This window comes from Engystomops pustulosus, chromosome 3, assembly GCF_040894005.1.
Source record: "Engystomops pustulosus chromosome 3, aEngPut4.maternal, whole genome shotgun sequence".
In the NCBI taxonomy this organism is placed as follows: domain Eukaryota; kingdom Metazoa; phylum Chordata; class Amphibia; order Anura; family Leptodactylidae; genus Engystomops; species Engystomops pustulosus.
Window position 1 is genome coordinate 12604070 of NC_092413.1, and position 17604 is coordinate 12621673.

Below are 17604 nucleotides of genomic sequence, written 5' to 3' on the forward strand. Positions count from 1 at the left end.
AGTTGAATTTGTATGTAAGTCGAAATTGTATATTTTATAATTGTTGCCCCAGTGACAATTGGAGCTTTAAAGTTTTTTGCTGTAATGGGACCAAGGATTATCAATAAAGCTTCATTACAGACACCTTACAGCTGATTATTACAGTCTGGGAGTATAGTAATATCCAGAGAGGTCACCAGAGGTCAGAGGGGTCTGTCTGTAACTAGGGGTCGTCTGTAAGTCAGGTGTCCTTAAGTAGGGGACCACCTGTACTGTACTTTTTATTATTAGCTTTACATTAATTGTTTTGACATATTGTTAGGTTTTTTTTGTATATTTTTATTTGGTTTTCCAAATCAAACATAACATAAAGGACAGCAGTGCATTGTGGGGGCTTGACAAAATTGATATTACATTAAATACATTTGTATCTTACAGCTGGAATATAACAAGTGCAGGGGGAAGGAGAGGAGATCCAGAACCTTTCTGATAAGATCACACAAGATATTTCCCAAGTTAAGGCTGAAGAGCTCCTAGCGCCCCCTGCAGGTTCTCAGTATTGTACCATATCCGCAGTCCAATCGGTGACCAGTTCTATAATTGGACATACGAGTGGTGATAAATATTTCCCATTTATGGAAAAAAAAACTTTTTTGTCTGCTTGTCTGGGTTTGGGGTCTGTTTTGTTGGATCACATATTGCATATGTGTGATGACTTGTACTACAGTAGGAAAGGAAAACATTGCCTCTTTTTGCTACTTTGTAAGGCAGCCACCTTAAAGGGAACCTGTCACCAGGGACCTCATTTTCACTAAAGACAGGTTGTAGAAGTCCAGTCCACGTGCAGTGCTCATCTGCCTTTCTGCTTTCTCTAAGCATTTACATTACAATATAATTGTGTGTTATAACTTACCCTGGACCATGAGAGAATCCTCTGTGTAGTCCCAAGGGTTGGGCTTTTTGTTTGGATGCATTTAAAAAAAAAAACTTGTCTGTGCTGCAGACTCCTCAGCTCTTGGCCCCCCACCTTTGTGCTCCTGTACAGCTCCTTTCTCCTTCACAGAGGTCACAGCCTGGTGACCCGACATCAGAGGGAGAGGGAGGAGCCTGGTAACCTAACATCAGAGGGAGAGGGAGGAGCTGTGCAGGAGCACAAAGGTAGGGGCTGAGAGCTGAGGATTCTGCAGCACAGACAAGTCACATGTTTTTGTTTTTTTTTAAAAAATGCATCCAAAACCCAACCCCTGGTACTACACAGAGGATTCTGTAAGGATGCAAGGTAAGTTATAACACCGAATTATGTTGTAATGTAACTGCTCAGAGAAAACAGGCACATTCACAGTGCTGCTGTAATGGGCTCCTGCAACTTGTCTTTAGTGAAAATGAGGTCCCTGGTCCCTTTAGCATCAAGCATAACTTTCAAGAAGCCTAATGACATGATGATGTGATTTGGCTTCTTGTAAGTCATGCTTCATGGTAAGGGGGCTGCTATACAAGGTAGCAAAAAGAGGTGTTGGTTTCCTTGTCCCACCCTGGAAAATATATTGCCAAGAATGTTGTTTTTTGAAATGCATCCAAACCAAAGCCCAACCCCTGGGGCTACTCCAGGATTTTGTCAGGATGCAATAAGTTATAACACGCAATTATATTGTAATGAAAATCCTTAGATAAGGCAGAGAGGCCGATGTGCACTGCAGGTGTCATGGGCTTTTACAATCTGTCTTTAGTGAAAATGAGGCCCCTGCTGACAGGTTCCCTTTAATATCGATTCCAGAGATTTGAAAGGTAGAGGGCGACATTAGTAGCGAATAATCACACTTTTACCGAACGCTCTCCTAGTGAGGCTTTTAAGGGAGTGTCCAGTCCTCTAGGGCTCCAGCTAAGGGCTCAAGTGTCCAGTCACAAAGCAGCAGTGATAGTAGGGCAGCCACGGGGTGCAGATCTAATGGGGTGGATAAAAATCCTGCCGTGTGAACTCTGCCGTAGATGGGGCTATGCATTGTCTATGACTGAGCTCACACTCCAACCTAGATCTTCCTATTACCGATAGTTTTCCTGTGCCGTCTTCTGTTCGCTTTGATTTGCCGATTTCTGCGCGGCTTTTGTTTACTAAAACTTTATTTACAATGTTCAGTATCGGGATAAAAGAAACAGTATGACGTTCCGGTTGCTGGTGGCCGTATTTCAGGTCTTAGGGTAAGAGATCAGACTCCATTTCACCCGGGAGCTTGGATTGGAAGGAGAGAAGATCCAGGTCGTAATCTGTAAAACAAACACAAGGATAATATAGGAGATGTTTTTTGCAATGGTCATGGAAGAAAACACACTGCATAGACTTATATAAACCTATGGATTTAGGTATATAACAAGCTTACAGCGCGGTTCTGTACAGTTACCAATGGCAAACGTATCAAAAGTGTACACCATGGCCATGGGGAGATGTTTCCCGATACTGAACTGCCCTGTGTCCTAACACATAGTCATGAAGCAAGAGTTATTCAAAGAGAACCTGTCACCATGATTTACCCCTTGAAACTGCTAGTACCCTATGATATATCCTTTCTAAAATTCCCTCTTTTATGTGAAATCTCCACCGTTTAACTATAAAAAAAAATCTGGCAAATATGACTCTTCTCACCTCATTTTCACATGAGATGAGTCAAGTTTAGTGGTTGCAATAGCTCATAGCTTTATGGGGCTGCACAGACGGAAATACAGGCAGCTACATACATAGTTGGAAAAGCAACCTGCAAATAAAGATCCGATTCCTGCATATTTCTTTAACTTGCCTGTATGTCCAGTTCTGTACCTTACAGAACCATAAGCTGTAACGAGATCCGAAATGGTGATTCTCATCTTTAATGTAACACGAAAAGGAGGTTTCTAGATATTATAGAACAGAAGATAGGCGCTTTTGAAATTATCTTCCCCTGCAACCACTAAACTTGACTCATCTCATGTGAAAATGATCTGAGAAGAGTCATATTTGCCTGACCTTGGGGGATATTTTATATAGGTAAATGAGTCAAATTTCTGAAAAAAAAAAAAGAATTCTAGAAGGAATTATTCATCCCCCACCTGAGGGGCTAGTAGTCTTAGTGAGGTAAGACCTGGTGACAGGTTCCCTTTAATTCTATACATTGATTTGTTGGAACCTAACGATACTGTCAGGAGTTCCTCATGTTCCAATATTGGACAGATGTTAGCTCCCAATTTAGGAGACATGCATGACCTGGTCAGGCCGAGCGTGCATGTGTGTGGGGGGAGTTGCCAACAACTATTTGGTAAGATGGTAATAACTTATCAAAACTGCATCTATTAGTGGTGTTTCCAGAAGTGAAATGTTCATTTCCACAATGTAGGAATTTTTTTTATTTCTGCTTAAAGGACATCTACCACCAGGATGAAAGACTGTATGCAAATGAGCCTGAGGGGCTCCAGGCTCCATTAACACCTATGGAGCCTGGAGCCCCTCAGGCTCTTTTGCATACAGTCCTTAATCCCGGTGGTAGATGCGCTATAATGGATACACATCAGGTCTACCACAAAGGAGCAGTAATTATGTAAAGCAGATACAAACCTATGTCGTCCAGCTTGTTAGCGTTCGGGTTCTTATGAAATATTTCGATGTGTTTATCCATTTGGTCTCTTGTTGCAGTGGAGAAGTTGCACAGCATACACCGATAGCTGTCACGTGTGTGCTCCCAGACGATCCGGCTGTGGGTAGTGTGGCCTAGAAGAAAGCAAGACATAGGTAAAACATGTCTGAATGTAGATTTTCTCCCACAGTTTCCCTGGGGAAGCTGCGCATGCGCCACTCTACGCTTCTAGTTGGTAGACACTGGGGCCCTGGGAAGTACACAAAATCCTTAGCGAGTTTCATACCAGTCTCAATGCGTAGCAACCAGAAGCGTAGAGCGGCGGATGCGCAGATGAATGTGGAGACTGGCTGGCGCAGGCGCACAATGAGACGGATGCTCGAGAATTCCTGTCATGCTCAGCAAGACTTGGAGATGGGGGGTGCAACATCTATTAATGACGTCTGCAGGGGGGTAAAGAGCAGGGGGTGGAGCTCAGACGGGATGCAGAGATTTTAGTATGAGATCCTTTTGTGGTTGTTACAAGTGCACCTCCTTTAAGGGAACCTTTCATCAGGATTTCACAGGTTCCCATGGCCTATGTAATAGTAATTCCCAATCTGATTTTATAATGAACATTAGTTGTTCCTTCTTACTTTTAAAACGATATAAACGAGCATCATGGAGTCATCACCATTATCTTCTCACTGCTCTAACAACTCTACTTCCTCCTCCCTCTATATAAACGAGCATTATGGAGTCATTACCATTATCTTCTCACTGCTCTAACAACTCTACTTCCTCCTCCCTCTATATTAACGAGCATCATGGAGTCATCACCATTATCTTCTCACTGCTCTAACAACTTTACTTCCTCCTCCCTCTATATAAACGAGCATCATGGAGTCATCACCATTATCTTCTCACTGCTCTAACAACTCTACTTCCTCCTCCCTCTATATAAACGGACATCATGGAGTCATCACCATTATCTTCTCACTGCTCTAACAACTCGTACTTCCTCCTCCCTCTATATAAAGGAGCATCATGGAGTCATCACCATTATCTTCTCACTGCTCTAACAACTCTACTTCCTCCTCCCTCTATATAAACGAGCATCATGGAGTCATCACCATTATCTTCTCACTGCTCTTAACAACTCTACTTCCTCCTCCCTCTCTCCTCATGTAGACATAAGGTGACCCAGTGCTGCAAGCAAATCTCAGTCAGCTCACATCTGCACGAGGCAGGGGGGAGTAGAGATATTAGAGCAGTGAGAAGATAATGCTGATGACTGTCACTCGATGCAGTCTGCTGGAAGGCAGGCAGTTTATACTTATATCTACTTTTAAACGGGGGTGTAAGTAGTAATGTTAATTATGAAAGCAGATTAAGAATGAATATTACAAAGGCTATGGGAACCTTAGAACCTTTTCTTTTAGAAGAAAATATGTAATTTTTCCTCAAAGTTGGCCCGTTTATAATCTGTTTTCCAGGAAGCCAGTGATCGCGCTAGGCCAGTAGTGATGGCTCATTCGTGAACGAGCCGACTCATTCGCGTGAACGACGTGAACCGGCTCACTAAACCCCGCCCGCTAGAGCCTTATGAGACGGCTCGCTAAGAAGAGCCGGAATTCCCATCACTATAGGCCAGCCCGTTACGGTCATGTAATTGTTAGCTAGCAACCAACAACAAAAACCCCCCAGAAAGCCTAGTACAACTGTGTTCATAGCCGTGCCTTGTTGTTAGGGGAGTCAATATGTCTAAGGCTACATTCACACTACCGTATGGGGGACGTATATACGGCCGACATACGTCCCCCATAGACGGCAATGGGCACACGTGCGGCACCGTACCGCTCCGTACCCGGGAAAAAGATAGGATATGTCCTATCTTTCCCCGTAGTACAGCGCCATGTATCGCTATGGAGAGGGGCGGGGGTGAGCAGCGCTCACCTCCTCCTCCTCTCCCCGTGCACTGCCGCTGCCCGCTACTCTACGGTACGGGCGGGCAACGGCAGTGTGAATATACCCTAAGGCTACATTCACACGGACGTATGAAAACGTATAAAAATATAGAGCGTGTCCTATTTTCTCCCGTATTTCAGTTCCGTATGCCCTAGAAGTCTATGGGGACGTATAAAATACAGGTCACATACGTGCTGCATACGGATGAAAAACGTCACGTATATACGGCCCGTAAATACGGGACTGGAGAAATCATACGGTCGTGTGAATGTAGCCTAAGTCGTTAGGAAGCCAAATCTGAGGTCATAATTGGGCCAGGTAGGAGTGCTCTCTGTGATGTAGAAAGGCTAAGATAACAATCTAATTCAGTCAATCCCAATTGCTTCTGTGTAATTATGGTTATATTCAGGCACAATCGCGATCCAGCGGGGGCGTTGTCCGACTAGGATTCGGGTCTGCCGGGATTCGCTAAGGTTGTGCGCCCGATATCCAGCAGGTGTCGCTGCTGCCCCGAGGTCCACCGGAGTTCACCTTTTTCATCCCGGTGCATGTAAGTGTGTGTGATCTTGCGACACAACTTCTTTTTAAAATTCTGTGGTTTTTCCGAATCCGTTGGGTTGTTCGACGGCCACGCCCCCCTATTTCTGTTGCGTGAAATCCGGCGCCAATGTGACACAATCCAATTGTGTCCGCCAAAGTCCCGGGGCAATTTGTTGCAAATCGGAAATATTCGGGAAACACGACGAAAGTGCGGCGTTCAGTCCCTTAGTAAATGAGCCCCACTTTGTCCGCTGGGGAGCCACTGGGGTTAGGGGGAGAGACACTGGGGGTCATTTACTAAGGGCCCGCTTCGCGTTTTCCCGACATGTTACCCGAATATATCCGATTTGCGCAGATTTTCCCTGTATTGCCCCGGGATTTTGGCGCACGCGATCGGATTGTGGCGCATCGGCGCTGGCATGCACGCGACGGAAACCGTGGGGCGTGGCCGAACGAAAACCCAACGGTTTCAGAAAAACCGTCGCATTTTTTTAAAAAAATGTGTCGCAGAGCTTGCACTTACCTTCACTAGAAATAGGCCGGTGTACTTGAGTGTGTTCCGATGCTCTTCAGCGCAGGAGCGCCACCTGGTGGACGTCGGAGGAACTGCCTTAATGAATCCCGGCCAGACTCGAATCCACCTCAGAGAACGCGCCGCTGGATCGCAAATGGACCGGGTAAGTAAATCTGCCCCAATGTGTCTGCTCGGGAGGCACATATAGGCATGCCGGTGTCTCAGGATATTGTTATTAGCAATATGTTCAGCTTTGTGGTTGCCCACAAATGGCCGATTGTAATGGTAATGCTGTATAAATGTCACTACTAAACAGCTGGAGTAGATACATTCATATAATAAGTTAAAGGCAGGAGCCAGTCAGCAGGTTACTGACAGGCGTCCCAGAACCAAAATAACAAGTCCCAGGCAAGGGCTAGGAAGTGAATGAAGCTGTGTACCGGTGGGCCCCAAGAGCAGATTGTACTGGTGGACCCATGGCATCCCAGTACAACATCGGTTATATTTCAATATAGAAGAGGTTTGTTTTTTTTGTTTTTTTTTTAACTTCGGAGATCAAATCAGAGAACCTGCAGGTAATATGCATTGCAATCACACGTATAATTTAGAAAATTGCACAAAATTAACTTGTGTTTTAGCATCTGATTCTGCCTACAACATGTCCAAAATTTCAGAACTAACATCAAAATCACAAATAGAAAACAAAAATTAAAAAAAAAGGCATAAAAACGGCAAAATACAGCAAAGTGGGCCGATGCTGTAAATTACAGGCCATAGTATAATACAAAGCATTTCCAGCGCTTTTCAGCCAATACTCGCACCGGATCGGGATCTATTTCTATATCCCCCCCTGTATAAAGAGGCGCGAGTTATGTGAGAGTCCATGAATGTTTGGGCTGTTATCATCAAAAAAACATTAAAAAGACACATTGAATTTTTATAGCAAACCATCATAAACTTTCTTGCTGACCTTGGCTCTTTTTCCACGTGGCGTTAGATGCGGGGAGGCTTTGGTTCCCCAAGAACTGTTTGAGTCTCTGAGAAATGGAGGCCTGTGGCAAGTTGTGAGTTGGGGAATTCATGTAAGGAAGGTAGGAACCGGCGCCACTGGTTTGGGCCGGGCCGGGCTCTCGCCCCGGAAATATGTTGGGGTCTAGGTTAGGAAACGAGTTAGGACCTTGGTCGGTCAAGGAGTTCCCAGTGGATTGTTGCCCCCCAGGAGGTGTTGAAGTAGAAGCCACTGCAGCCATAGACATTGTAGGGACATCATCGGCCAATGAGAGAGGGGCCTCCTTCTTGACACACTGTATTACACTCGTGTGGCGACTCGCTAGTCCTGCTGGGATTGCTGGGTCAGAATCGGAAGAAGTGGTCCCGTGCGTGCTCTTCTGTGCTGCTGAGCGGGCAGCGTTGTCAGAACACACGTGGAGGTGCTTGAACAAGGATCGATGAGTACGGAAATGTTGCATACAGTTTTCACATCTGTTAAAGGATGGAAGAGAAAATAAATCATCAAGCAAAAAAGAAAAGTAGGAAAAAAAGGTACAAACTGTTATAAATATGAAATCTAAGCTTAAAGTGAACCTGTCAGCTGGAATGTGATTTTTAGCTGCTGACAGGTTCCAATAGTCTAGGCTATGCTGATTTTAAAAATGCCTTTGTTAAAATTCTGAATAATTTCAGTGGTTTATAAAATATTATTTCACATTGCCTGGCTCCCTACTAGTAGCTTGTGGCGAGTCCCGAGGCCTTTGTGTGCATATGTCAGTCTCCTCCATTTCCCTCCCCATCTTCTGCATTTGCATCGAACAGGCAAGGGAGGGAGTGGGACGGTGTGGAATAGAGGAAGAATGCACGATGAGATACAGACAAATGCATAGGCTGCAGCTGTCCTTCCCTCGGGACTCGTCCCATGCTCCTGGCAGGGAGCCAGGTAATGTGAAATAAAGTTTTAGAAAGTACTGAAATGATCCAGAATGCTGACAGGCATTTTTAAAATCGGCACCGGATAGGCTATTGGAACCTGACATTCCTGGTGACAGATTTGCTTTAAATTGGGTCTTAAAATTATGCAAAAGAGCCTCCGGGCTACATAGCTATTAATTGAGCCCCTCTGTCTCATTTGCATAATCCATGGAGCCTTTTTTTATGTAAAAACAAGGGCATAAAAAGCTAAAAGAAGAACATATCCTGCCAGAGGGGGCACACACCAGTAGGTCCGTGTGCTTGGCTTGGCTAGATCCTGGTGATAGATGTCCTTTTAAAGGGACTAGATTTTAGTAGGTTAGGTAGGTTATGAATTAAGGTAGCTTGAATTTCTAACTATGTATTGCCCATATCTCCTGTCCTGTAGAACACAGAATATAATATAAAAAGATGAGCTTCTTATCTTTAATATGACACCAGCATCATGTTTCTAGGTGCTATAGAGCAGAGGATAGAGGAGTCTAAATTGAGGCTACCGCTGAAGCCTTTAAAATTAACTCACCTCAAGCAGTTAGTCTGTTCTCTGCTCATTTTCACATTTGGAGGATATTTTTTTATATAGGTAAATAGGTGAGATTTCACAAAAACAAGGGAATTTTAGTAAGCAAATTTCATACTGAACCTAAGGGGGCTGGTATTTTAATGGGGTAAAATCTGACATTAAAGGCACATGCTGTGGTATTATGGGCCAGTGTTGTGCAGAGTGAAGAAACAGCTCAGAACCAAGTCCAGTCCGTACAGGACGGATGAGTTTTATGCAGATAACAGTGAATGACAGCAAGCAGAGATGTAATAAACCACAAGGAATTGATACAGAAAGTATACTCTAATAATAATCACAAAAACATTCTCTACTGAAATTGGACAATCCCTTTAACAAAAAGATATACACGTTGCTTGAGCTGCTCCCCTTAGACTTACTTAAAATAGCGGTTTGGCTTGTAATGGACTTTCAGATGGCTCATGAGGTCTTGCATGCTATTCAGCATTTCCCCACATCCGGTGATAGAGCAGATGAACTTTTTATCTGTGGAAAAATTGTAAAACATTTCTATTACTACAGATCTAATGAATGAGGGGAGCAATAAACACAATTTTCTCAACCAATTATCATTTTTGTAAAAATAGGTAATGTGAAATAAAAGTGGCTGGATTTTGGGGAGAGCTCCCGGGGCTCATGACCCGGGGCCCCCACCACCACCACCCAAAGGTGGATTATATTGTTGACGATTCATGGCCATCCGGATTTCCTACTATATGTGTGGAAATTGAATCCAGTTACGCTCCCGGGCTTTCTGAACCATCTGTTAAAACAGTAGCCGGAGTCAGAGCTGGATCCTCCCCCCCATTTACAATATGCCTCCTCTGCCAGTCAGTGTCTTGGTATAACACATTGCAATGCATGTACCAGACATCTGACTGACAGTAGAGGAGGGAGTGGGAGGTGAGTAAAGTTTGTTATTTTAATGGGGAGATATGTACATAGTTATTACTACGGGGAGCTGTATATATTGATTATGGGGGGGGGGGGGGTATTCATTACTAGCAACATTTACTTTATTGAAAAACAAAATGGCAGGGAAGGCCCCATTAGTAGGACCCGGAGAAAAACCTGCGCAAGCACAAAGAGAACATATAATCTCTTTGCAGAGGTTGACCTGGTTCGGATTTGAACTCAGGACTCCAGTGCTGCAAGACTGTAGTGCTAACCACTGAGCCACTGTGCTGCCTTATCAGTTTGCTGGATTGGCTGTTTGACCACTAATCATGCAATATGTTCTGGTCCAACATGAAGATCAGGTCCATTCATCTCTAATCATAACCAGTAGATCTGTTGAGAGATGGACGCTGTAATTGGTGATGGGTTCTTACCTTGCAGAGACTCTGTGGGTTTATAGTGGATGGACACGTGATGAATGAGATCCTGCATGTTGAGGAATGTGCGGTTACAGCCAAATGTAGAACATTTGTGGCCTTTTCCTGCAGAAAATCATTAATCAAGAATTTAAAAAAAAAATCTTGTATAAAAAAACAAATATTTTGCTCCTGAGGGAATATTCCTGTATGAGCTACTCGGCCTATAAGAAATCCCAATTGATGCCCTCTGTTACCCTGTACCATCTCACTTAATTGCCCTAACTGAGTAAAACCCCGGGTGACTTAATCCACCATGACGAAAAACCTTTGTCTTAGTTTGGGCAAATTAATGTAACAATAATGGACATCATTTTATATATTTTCTAGGCCCTTCCCATTACACCTCTGGCTTCCCATTTCAACAATTTTGCTCCAAATTCGGGGGGGAGCAGCCGGACCGGACATGAAGTCATACCACTCGGCGCATCAATTGGCAGTATTAACGTTATAAGAAAATGTGGGAGAGTATTAATGTTTTGGTTTTTAGAACTAGACCGTTCTCTGCTGCACCAAATTAATCACTGGGGAATGTACAATAATAATAATTTATTTATATAGTGCTCAAAGATTACACAGCGCTGCACAGAGTTTCCCAAATCGGTCCCTGTCCCCCATGGGGCTCACAGTTTAATCAATCTACCAGTATGTTTTGGAGTGTGGGAGGAAACCGGAGGGCTCGGAGGAAATCCACGCAAACACGGAGAGAACATACAAACTCTTTGCAGATGTTGATCTGGATGGGGATTAAACCCAGGACCCCAGCGCTGCAAGGCTGTAGTGCTACCCACTGAGCCACCGTGCATCTCCTATTGTGTCTGATGCTGGATGATTATTAATTAAGTTTAGCCTCTTGCCTCAGGCTGCACTACCTGCAGTGAAATGGGGGGCAGCATCAGGGGCGCAGTCACCTGCTATAAAGCAGGACCTGACACCTAAAAATAGTGAGACACTGCATGGGGAACCCACTTACTAAAATAAATAACCTAATATACTCCTGGGTGTGGTGGAGGGGGGGCCCCGTTCTAGATTCATCCCTGTGTTGTACATATCACAATTTTCAATTTCTCTTTACATACTTGAGGACAATAGGCTCCTTTTTCTGCCTTCTTCCCTTGGTCTCTTTGTTTCAACTTTGACTCCTCTTACAGACAGCGGAGTGGAAGGAACTGTATCTGCAGCGATTTCCTCTTGTTTTTCCTAAAAGAAGCGAGATACATGGGTGTTACCATTGTGTCAGCTACATAGAAGCCCCCTTGAAGGAAATAAACCATCAGATTACCGCATGGTAGACCACTTACCTTGGCAGGTGTAGCTCCAAAACGGTTCTTCTATACTCTTGCCGCTCTTCCAGGCTCCACCATGTCCAAATTATGCACGCCCACTATCCGTTCTGTTCCCGCCTATCCCCGCCCCCATTATAGACAAAGAGTCGGTGACGTAAGCTGACGCACATGCAGAAGATTTGCATAGATCCGGCTTACATCACTGTCTCTCTGCCTGGGATAGGGGTGGAGACAGACAGGCATGGAGCGGATAAAAGTGGCGTGCATAATTTAGGCTCCGTTGTTGTCCCTGAAGCCTATTTGAATATTTTTAGAACCTTGAATTTACAGAAATAGCGGGATCCAAGAGTATAAGAAGAACCATTCTGAAACGGAGATGAAGAGCAACGCCTCCCAAGGTAAGTGGTCTGATGGAAGATTTCTAATAAGTATCTAATGCATAATAAACCATAACCAGTAGGTCGTCAAGCAGCTAAATACCTCTCAGACCAGGTTTCTTCTGTGGGTCAGTGTGGGGGTATCATCTAAAAAATCAAGACGGTAAATGGTTTCATAGTCGGGGAGGTGAAGAGCTTAGGGCGCGGTCACACGTTGCGTTTTGAGGAGAGGTGTTAGCAAAATTACATTACACTTAACACTTGCGTTGACAAAATACATTGTAAAGATGATGTTAACGCATGCGTTAACACGCTAATGTTAACAGAAATGTAATTAGGCAAATCAACTCTCCTGTCTTAGGGTGCGGTCACACGTCGCGTTTACTGCATGCGTTTAAAAATGCACTGCAACAGCTGATGGGAGATTTGCGTTAAACCGCAATGTTAACGCATGGGTTAACAATACGTTTACAGTTGGGTTTTGTAAACACGTGTTATCAGCTGTATAATTAGGCAAATCACTATTCAGCTATTGCATTTATAACGCATGCGGTAAACACGACGTGTGACCGCACCCTTAATGTGTTCCAAAAACGTAATGCGTGACAATATCTTTTTTTTGCTCTTTTGATTTTAACTTGATAGTTTTATTAATTACATATTTTCTTCTTTAGAAAATGAGCCAATAAATGACTACAAATGTGAAAAATAAGCTTTTTTTGGTCATTTTTCTGATTAAAGTTTTTTCTATAAGTAGTAAAACTGCATAAACTTTTACTAATATATGTTGTAAATAAGTCCAGCATTATTCCATCACCCTGGTTCAAGTACAGATGCAGGGGGTGCATGTACATCTGTAAAGTGAAAGTCTTTCCTGCAGGATCTTCCACATGTCTTCAGCGGACAGGCTGCAGGGGGGATTGCGTATGGATTGTTAACGGACTGGAGATCTATAAGGGTGGATACCTGGTTCTGTGATGCATCTATACACATCCATATGTCGTATTAAAGGAAATCAACCACAAAAAAAGGCTGCAAATACTCACCTCCGCTCCTCTTCATCTTGATAACCTAGAAAAAAAAAATTACAATCAGCAGCACAGAGCATGGGGACAAGGTGTCCAGAGCTCCAGGCTGCTAAATATGCATGGGGCGTGCATAATTAGCAGCCTGGAGCTCCGGACACCTTGTCCCCACACTTTGTGCTGCTGATTGTAAGGTTTTTTTCTAGGTTATCAAGATGAAGAGGAGCGGAGGTGAGTATTTGCAGCCTTTTTTTTTTTTTTTTGTGGTCGCTTTCCTTTAACGGGGAGACTCTCCTGTTTAAAACAACACCAGAACTGTGCCAGGGGTGAGGAGACATTGCCGTTTTGAGCTGACCACTGTCATGACGTTGATAAACATGCTTTCTGCATGGGGCACGTGCTAAAAGGAAGTATATTTCCGTATGGCAGACGTGAAGAGGTTAAAACAGCACATAACAGAAATGCAAATTTAAGCATCAATACTCTCAGGTTAAATGACAATATCTTTGCAAAAGCTTTACAAAGCTCTTGTGTCTTCCCCCCCCCCCCCCCCCACTTCATCCTCATAGACTGTAAGCTCTTGTGTCACCCCCTCATCCTCTTAGACTGTAAGCTCTTGTGTCACCTCCTCATAGACTGTAAGCTCTTGTGTCACCCCCTCATCCTCATAGACTGTAAGCTCTTGTGTCAGCCCCTCATCCTCATAGACTGTAAGCTCTTGGGTCCCCCCTTATCCTCAGACTGTAAGCTCTTGGGTCCCCCCCTCATCCTCATAGACTGTAAGCTCTTGGGTCCCCCCCTCATCCTCATAGACTGTAAGCTCTTGTGTCACCCCCTCCTCCTCATAGACTGTAAGCTCTTGTGTCCCCTCATCCTCATAGACTGTACGGTCTTGTGTCACCCCCTCATAGAATGTAAGCTCTTGTGTCACTCTCATCATCATATACTGTAAGCTCTTGTGTTACCCCCTCATCATCATATACTGTAAGCTCTTGTGTTACCCCCTCATCCTCATATACTGTAAGCTCTTGTGTCACTCCTCATCCTCATAGACTGTAAGCTCTTGTGTCCCCCCTCATCCTCATAGACTGTAAGCTCTTGTGTTACCCCCTCATCATCATATACTGTAAGCTCTTGTGTTACCCCCTCATCCTCATATACTGTAAGCTCTTGTGTTACCCCCTCATCCTCATATACTGTAAGCTCTTGTGTCACTCCTCATCCTCATAGACTGTAAGCTCTTGTTTCACCCCCTCATCCTCATAGACTGTAAGCTCTTGTGTCACCCCTCATCCTCATAGACTGTAAGCTCTTGTGTCACCCCTCATCCTCATATACTGTAAGCTCTTGTGTCACTCCTCATCCTCATAGACTGTAAGCTCTTGTTTCACCCCCTCATCCTCATAGACTGTAAGCTCTTGTGTCCCCCCTCATCCTCATAGACGGTAAGCTCTTGTGCCCCCCCCCCTCATCCTCATAGTCTGTAAGCTCTTGTGTCCCCCCTCATCCTCATAGACTGTAAGCTCTTGTGTCACCCCCCTCATCCTCATAGATTGTAAGCTCTTGTCACTTCCTTATCCTCATAGACTGTAAGCTCTTGTGTCATCCCATCATCCTCATAGACTGTAAGCTCTTGTGTCACCCCCTCATCATCATAGTCTGTAAGCTCTTGTGTCCCCCCTCATCATCATAGTCTGTAAGCTCTTGTGTCCCCCCTCATCCTCATAGACTGTAAGCTCTTGTGTCCCCCCTCATCCTCATAGACTGTAAGCTCTTGTGTCACCCCCTCATCATCATAGTCTGTAAGCTCTTGTGTCCCCCCTCATCATCATAGTCTGTAAGCTCGTGTCCCCCCTCATCCTCATAGACTGTAAGCTCTTGTGTCCCCCCTCATCCTCATAGACTGTAAGCTCTTGTGTCCCCCCTCATCCTCATAGACTGTAAGCTCTTGTGTCACCCCCTCATCCTCATAGACTGTAAGCTCTTGTGTCACCCCCTCATCCTCATAGACTGTAAGCTCTTGTGTCATCCTCTCATCCTCATAGACTGTAAACTCTTGTGTCACCCCCTCATCCTCATACACTGTAAACTCTTGTGTCACCCCCTCATCCTCATAGACTGTAAGCTCTTGTGTCACCCCCTCATCCTCATAGACTGTAAGCTCTTGTGTCACCCCCTCATCCTCATAGACTGTAAGCTCTTGTGTCACCCCCTCATCCTCATAGACTGTAAGCTCTTGTGTCACCCCCTCATCCTCATAGACTGTAAGCTCTTGTGTCACTCCTCATCCTCATAGACTGTAAGCTCTTGTGTCACTCCTCATCCTCATAGAATGTAAGCTCTTGTGTCACCCCTCATCCTCATAGACTGTAAGCTCTTGTATCACCCCCTCATCCTCATAGACTGTAAGCTCTTGTGTCACTCCTCATCCTCATAGACTGTAAGCTCTTGTGTCACCTCCTCATCCTCATAGACTGTAAGCTCTTGTGTCACCCCCTCATCCTCATAGACTGTAAGCTCTTGTGTCACCCCCTCATCCTCATAGACTGTAAGCTCTTGTGTCACCCCCTCATCCTCATAGACTGTAAGCTCTTGTGTCACCCCCTCATCCTCATAGACTGTAAGCTCTTGTGTCACCCCTCATCCTCATAGACTGTAGATTAGAGTCTATGGAAGAGTAAAAAAAGGGGGGGGGGGGGGTTTTAGCCAAAAATCCGCATCATGATGACATCATATAAGGTGAAACCAAATCTGCATGAAAAACGGACATAAAAACTGCAGATTGAATGCGGATTTTCAGTGTATAAATCCGCAACGTGTGCAGATTGTCGCAGAGATTAGTGTAAATTTAAAAAAAACACATGCAAAAATCCGCGAGGACGCACAAGAAAAATAACAAGATCATAATTCCATTTTTCCGCGCTTAAAACCGCACCAAATACCTGACTTTATCAAGATCACATTCACGTTACAGCTATGATATTACACTGCAGTGATTTCCTGTGGGTGAACTCAAGGAATACGGAACCTGCGCAGATAGTCTAACTCCTAAGCAGGGGTTCTGCACGGCACCAAGCAGTTCTGCAAGTGGTGTACACTGCCGGGTCAGCCAGTACCGGGTATGGATCATAAACAGAGTATAAAACGGCAGCCGATATCTCATGATCCTTCACTTTGTGCTGCAGAGTTTCTCTGGTGAATGAACCTTCATGCAGCATCCTGCCCCGGTCACGTTCATGGCCCAGTAATGGCCACTAGTCCTACCAGCCGCCCCTCGGACCTACACCCACTTCCATCAACTTAACCCCTTCCTATCTGCACTCAGTGTAACAGCTGCCAAAGCTGCTTTGTGTCATCTAAATGCATCGGCCACGCAAGGCTACAATAAGCGCAACACAACGTTACAGCCGTATACACAGAGCTGTATACACACGGCCGTATACACAGAGCTGTATACACAGATTATACACACGGCCGTATACACAGATTATACACACAGCCGTATACACACAGCCGTATACTCAGATTATACACACGGCCGTATACACACAGCCGTATACTCAGATTATACACACGGCCGGTATACACAGAGCTGTATACACAGATTATACACAGGGCCGTATACACAGATTATACACCCAGCCGTATACACAGATTGTACACACAGCCGTATACACAGATTGTACACCCAGCCGTATACACAGATTGTACACCCAGCCGTACACACAGCCGTATACACAGATTGTACACACAGCCGTATACACAGATTGTACACACAGCCGTATACACAGATTGTACACACAGCCGTACGCACAGCCGTATACACAGATATGTGGAAACACGCAGGTACATCCTCCCCTCGCAGCGCTCGTCACTTACCATTGCTTGGGCTGGTAGCGCCTTGCAGGGCTCTTCCTAGTGCTGTGTTACAGTACGGCCATTGTGGGTGTACTGATAACGCGAGATTACACTGAGGAAGGGGAGGGTGCTGCTGTCTCCCAGCATGTAGGTGGGGGAGGGTGCTGCCTGCTAACATGGAGGAGGGGAGGCTTTGTCTGCACCCAGTGGTGAGGATGATACTGCAGCTCATTGCTTCACAGAGGAGGAACTTGTGACGTCCGCCATAGAGAACGTGCGTGTCTACACCTTGTCATGTACACGTGTGTGACAATGGAGGCTTCTGTGGACGACGCGTTGTCTCCTTAGGAGCGCAAAATAGTAGTAGGAAATCGAAAACTTATTGGTGGACATTTACTTAAAATAAACAAAATGTTTTATTATAATAAGTGACACTGATGCCTGTGAATGTAATCCTTTATTGTGTACAGGGATGGCCATGTTCATACAGGAAGTGTCTTTGTTTACAACCCTTTTTTTTTTTTGTTTGAATGCAAATATCTTTATTCAGAATATTCGCACAGAATTTACAAACAATGT

The 17604-nt window shown here is 44.6% G+C and overlaps 1 protein-coding gene across 1 annotated transcript; it reads right to left on the reverse strand.

The window, feature by feature from the left end:
* Nucleotides 1-290: 290 nt before the first annotated feature.
* On the reverse strand, nt 291-17278 carry ZNF414 (zinc finger protein 414). The gene is made up of 7 exons (XM_072140073.1): nt 17047-17278; nt 11559-11679; nt 10438-10545; nt 9487-9592; nt 7550-8061; nt 3560-3712; nt 291-2241 (listed from the first exon to the last, which is right to left on the reverse strand). Exons 1-7 carry the CDS (start codon nt 17047-17049, stop codon nt 2171-2173), a joined length of 1074 nt encoding a protein of 357 aa, XP_071996174.1. The 5' UTR covers nt 17050-17278; the 3' UTR covers nt 291-2170.
* Between the last annotated feature and the right edge of the window lie 326 nt (nt 17279-17604).

Bases quoted from the DNA above. Each gene is read 5' to 3' on its own strand.
- ZNF414 (XM_072140073.1), bottom strand. The intron at 8,062-9,486 runs GTAAGTCTAAGG...ATCCTTTAACAG, and splicing joins AAGCCAAACCGCTATTTTAA to ATGTGAAAACTGTATGCAAC. The intron at 2,242-3,559 runs GTTTGTATCTGC...TTTGTTTTACAG, and splicing joins TAACAAGCTGGACGACATAG to ATTACGACCTGGATCTTCTC.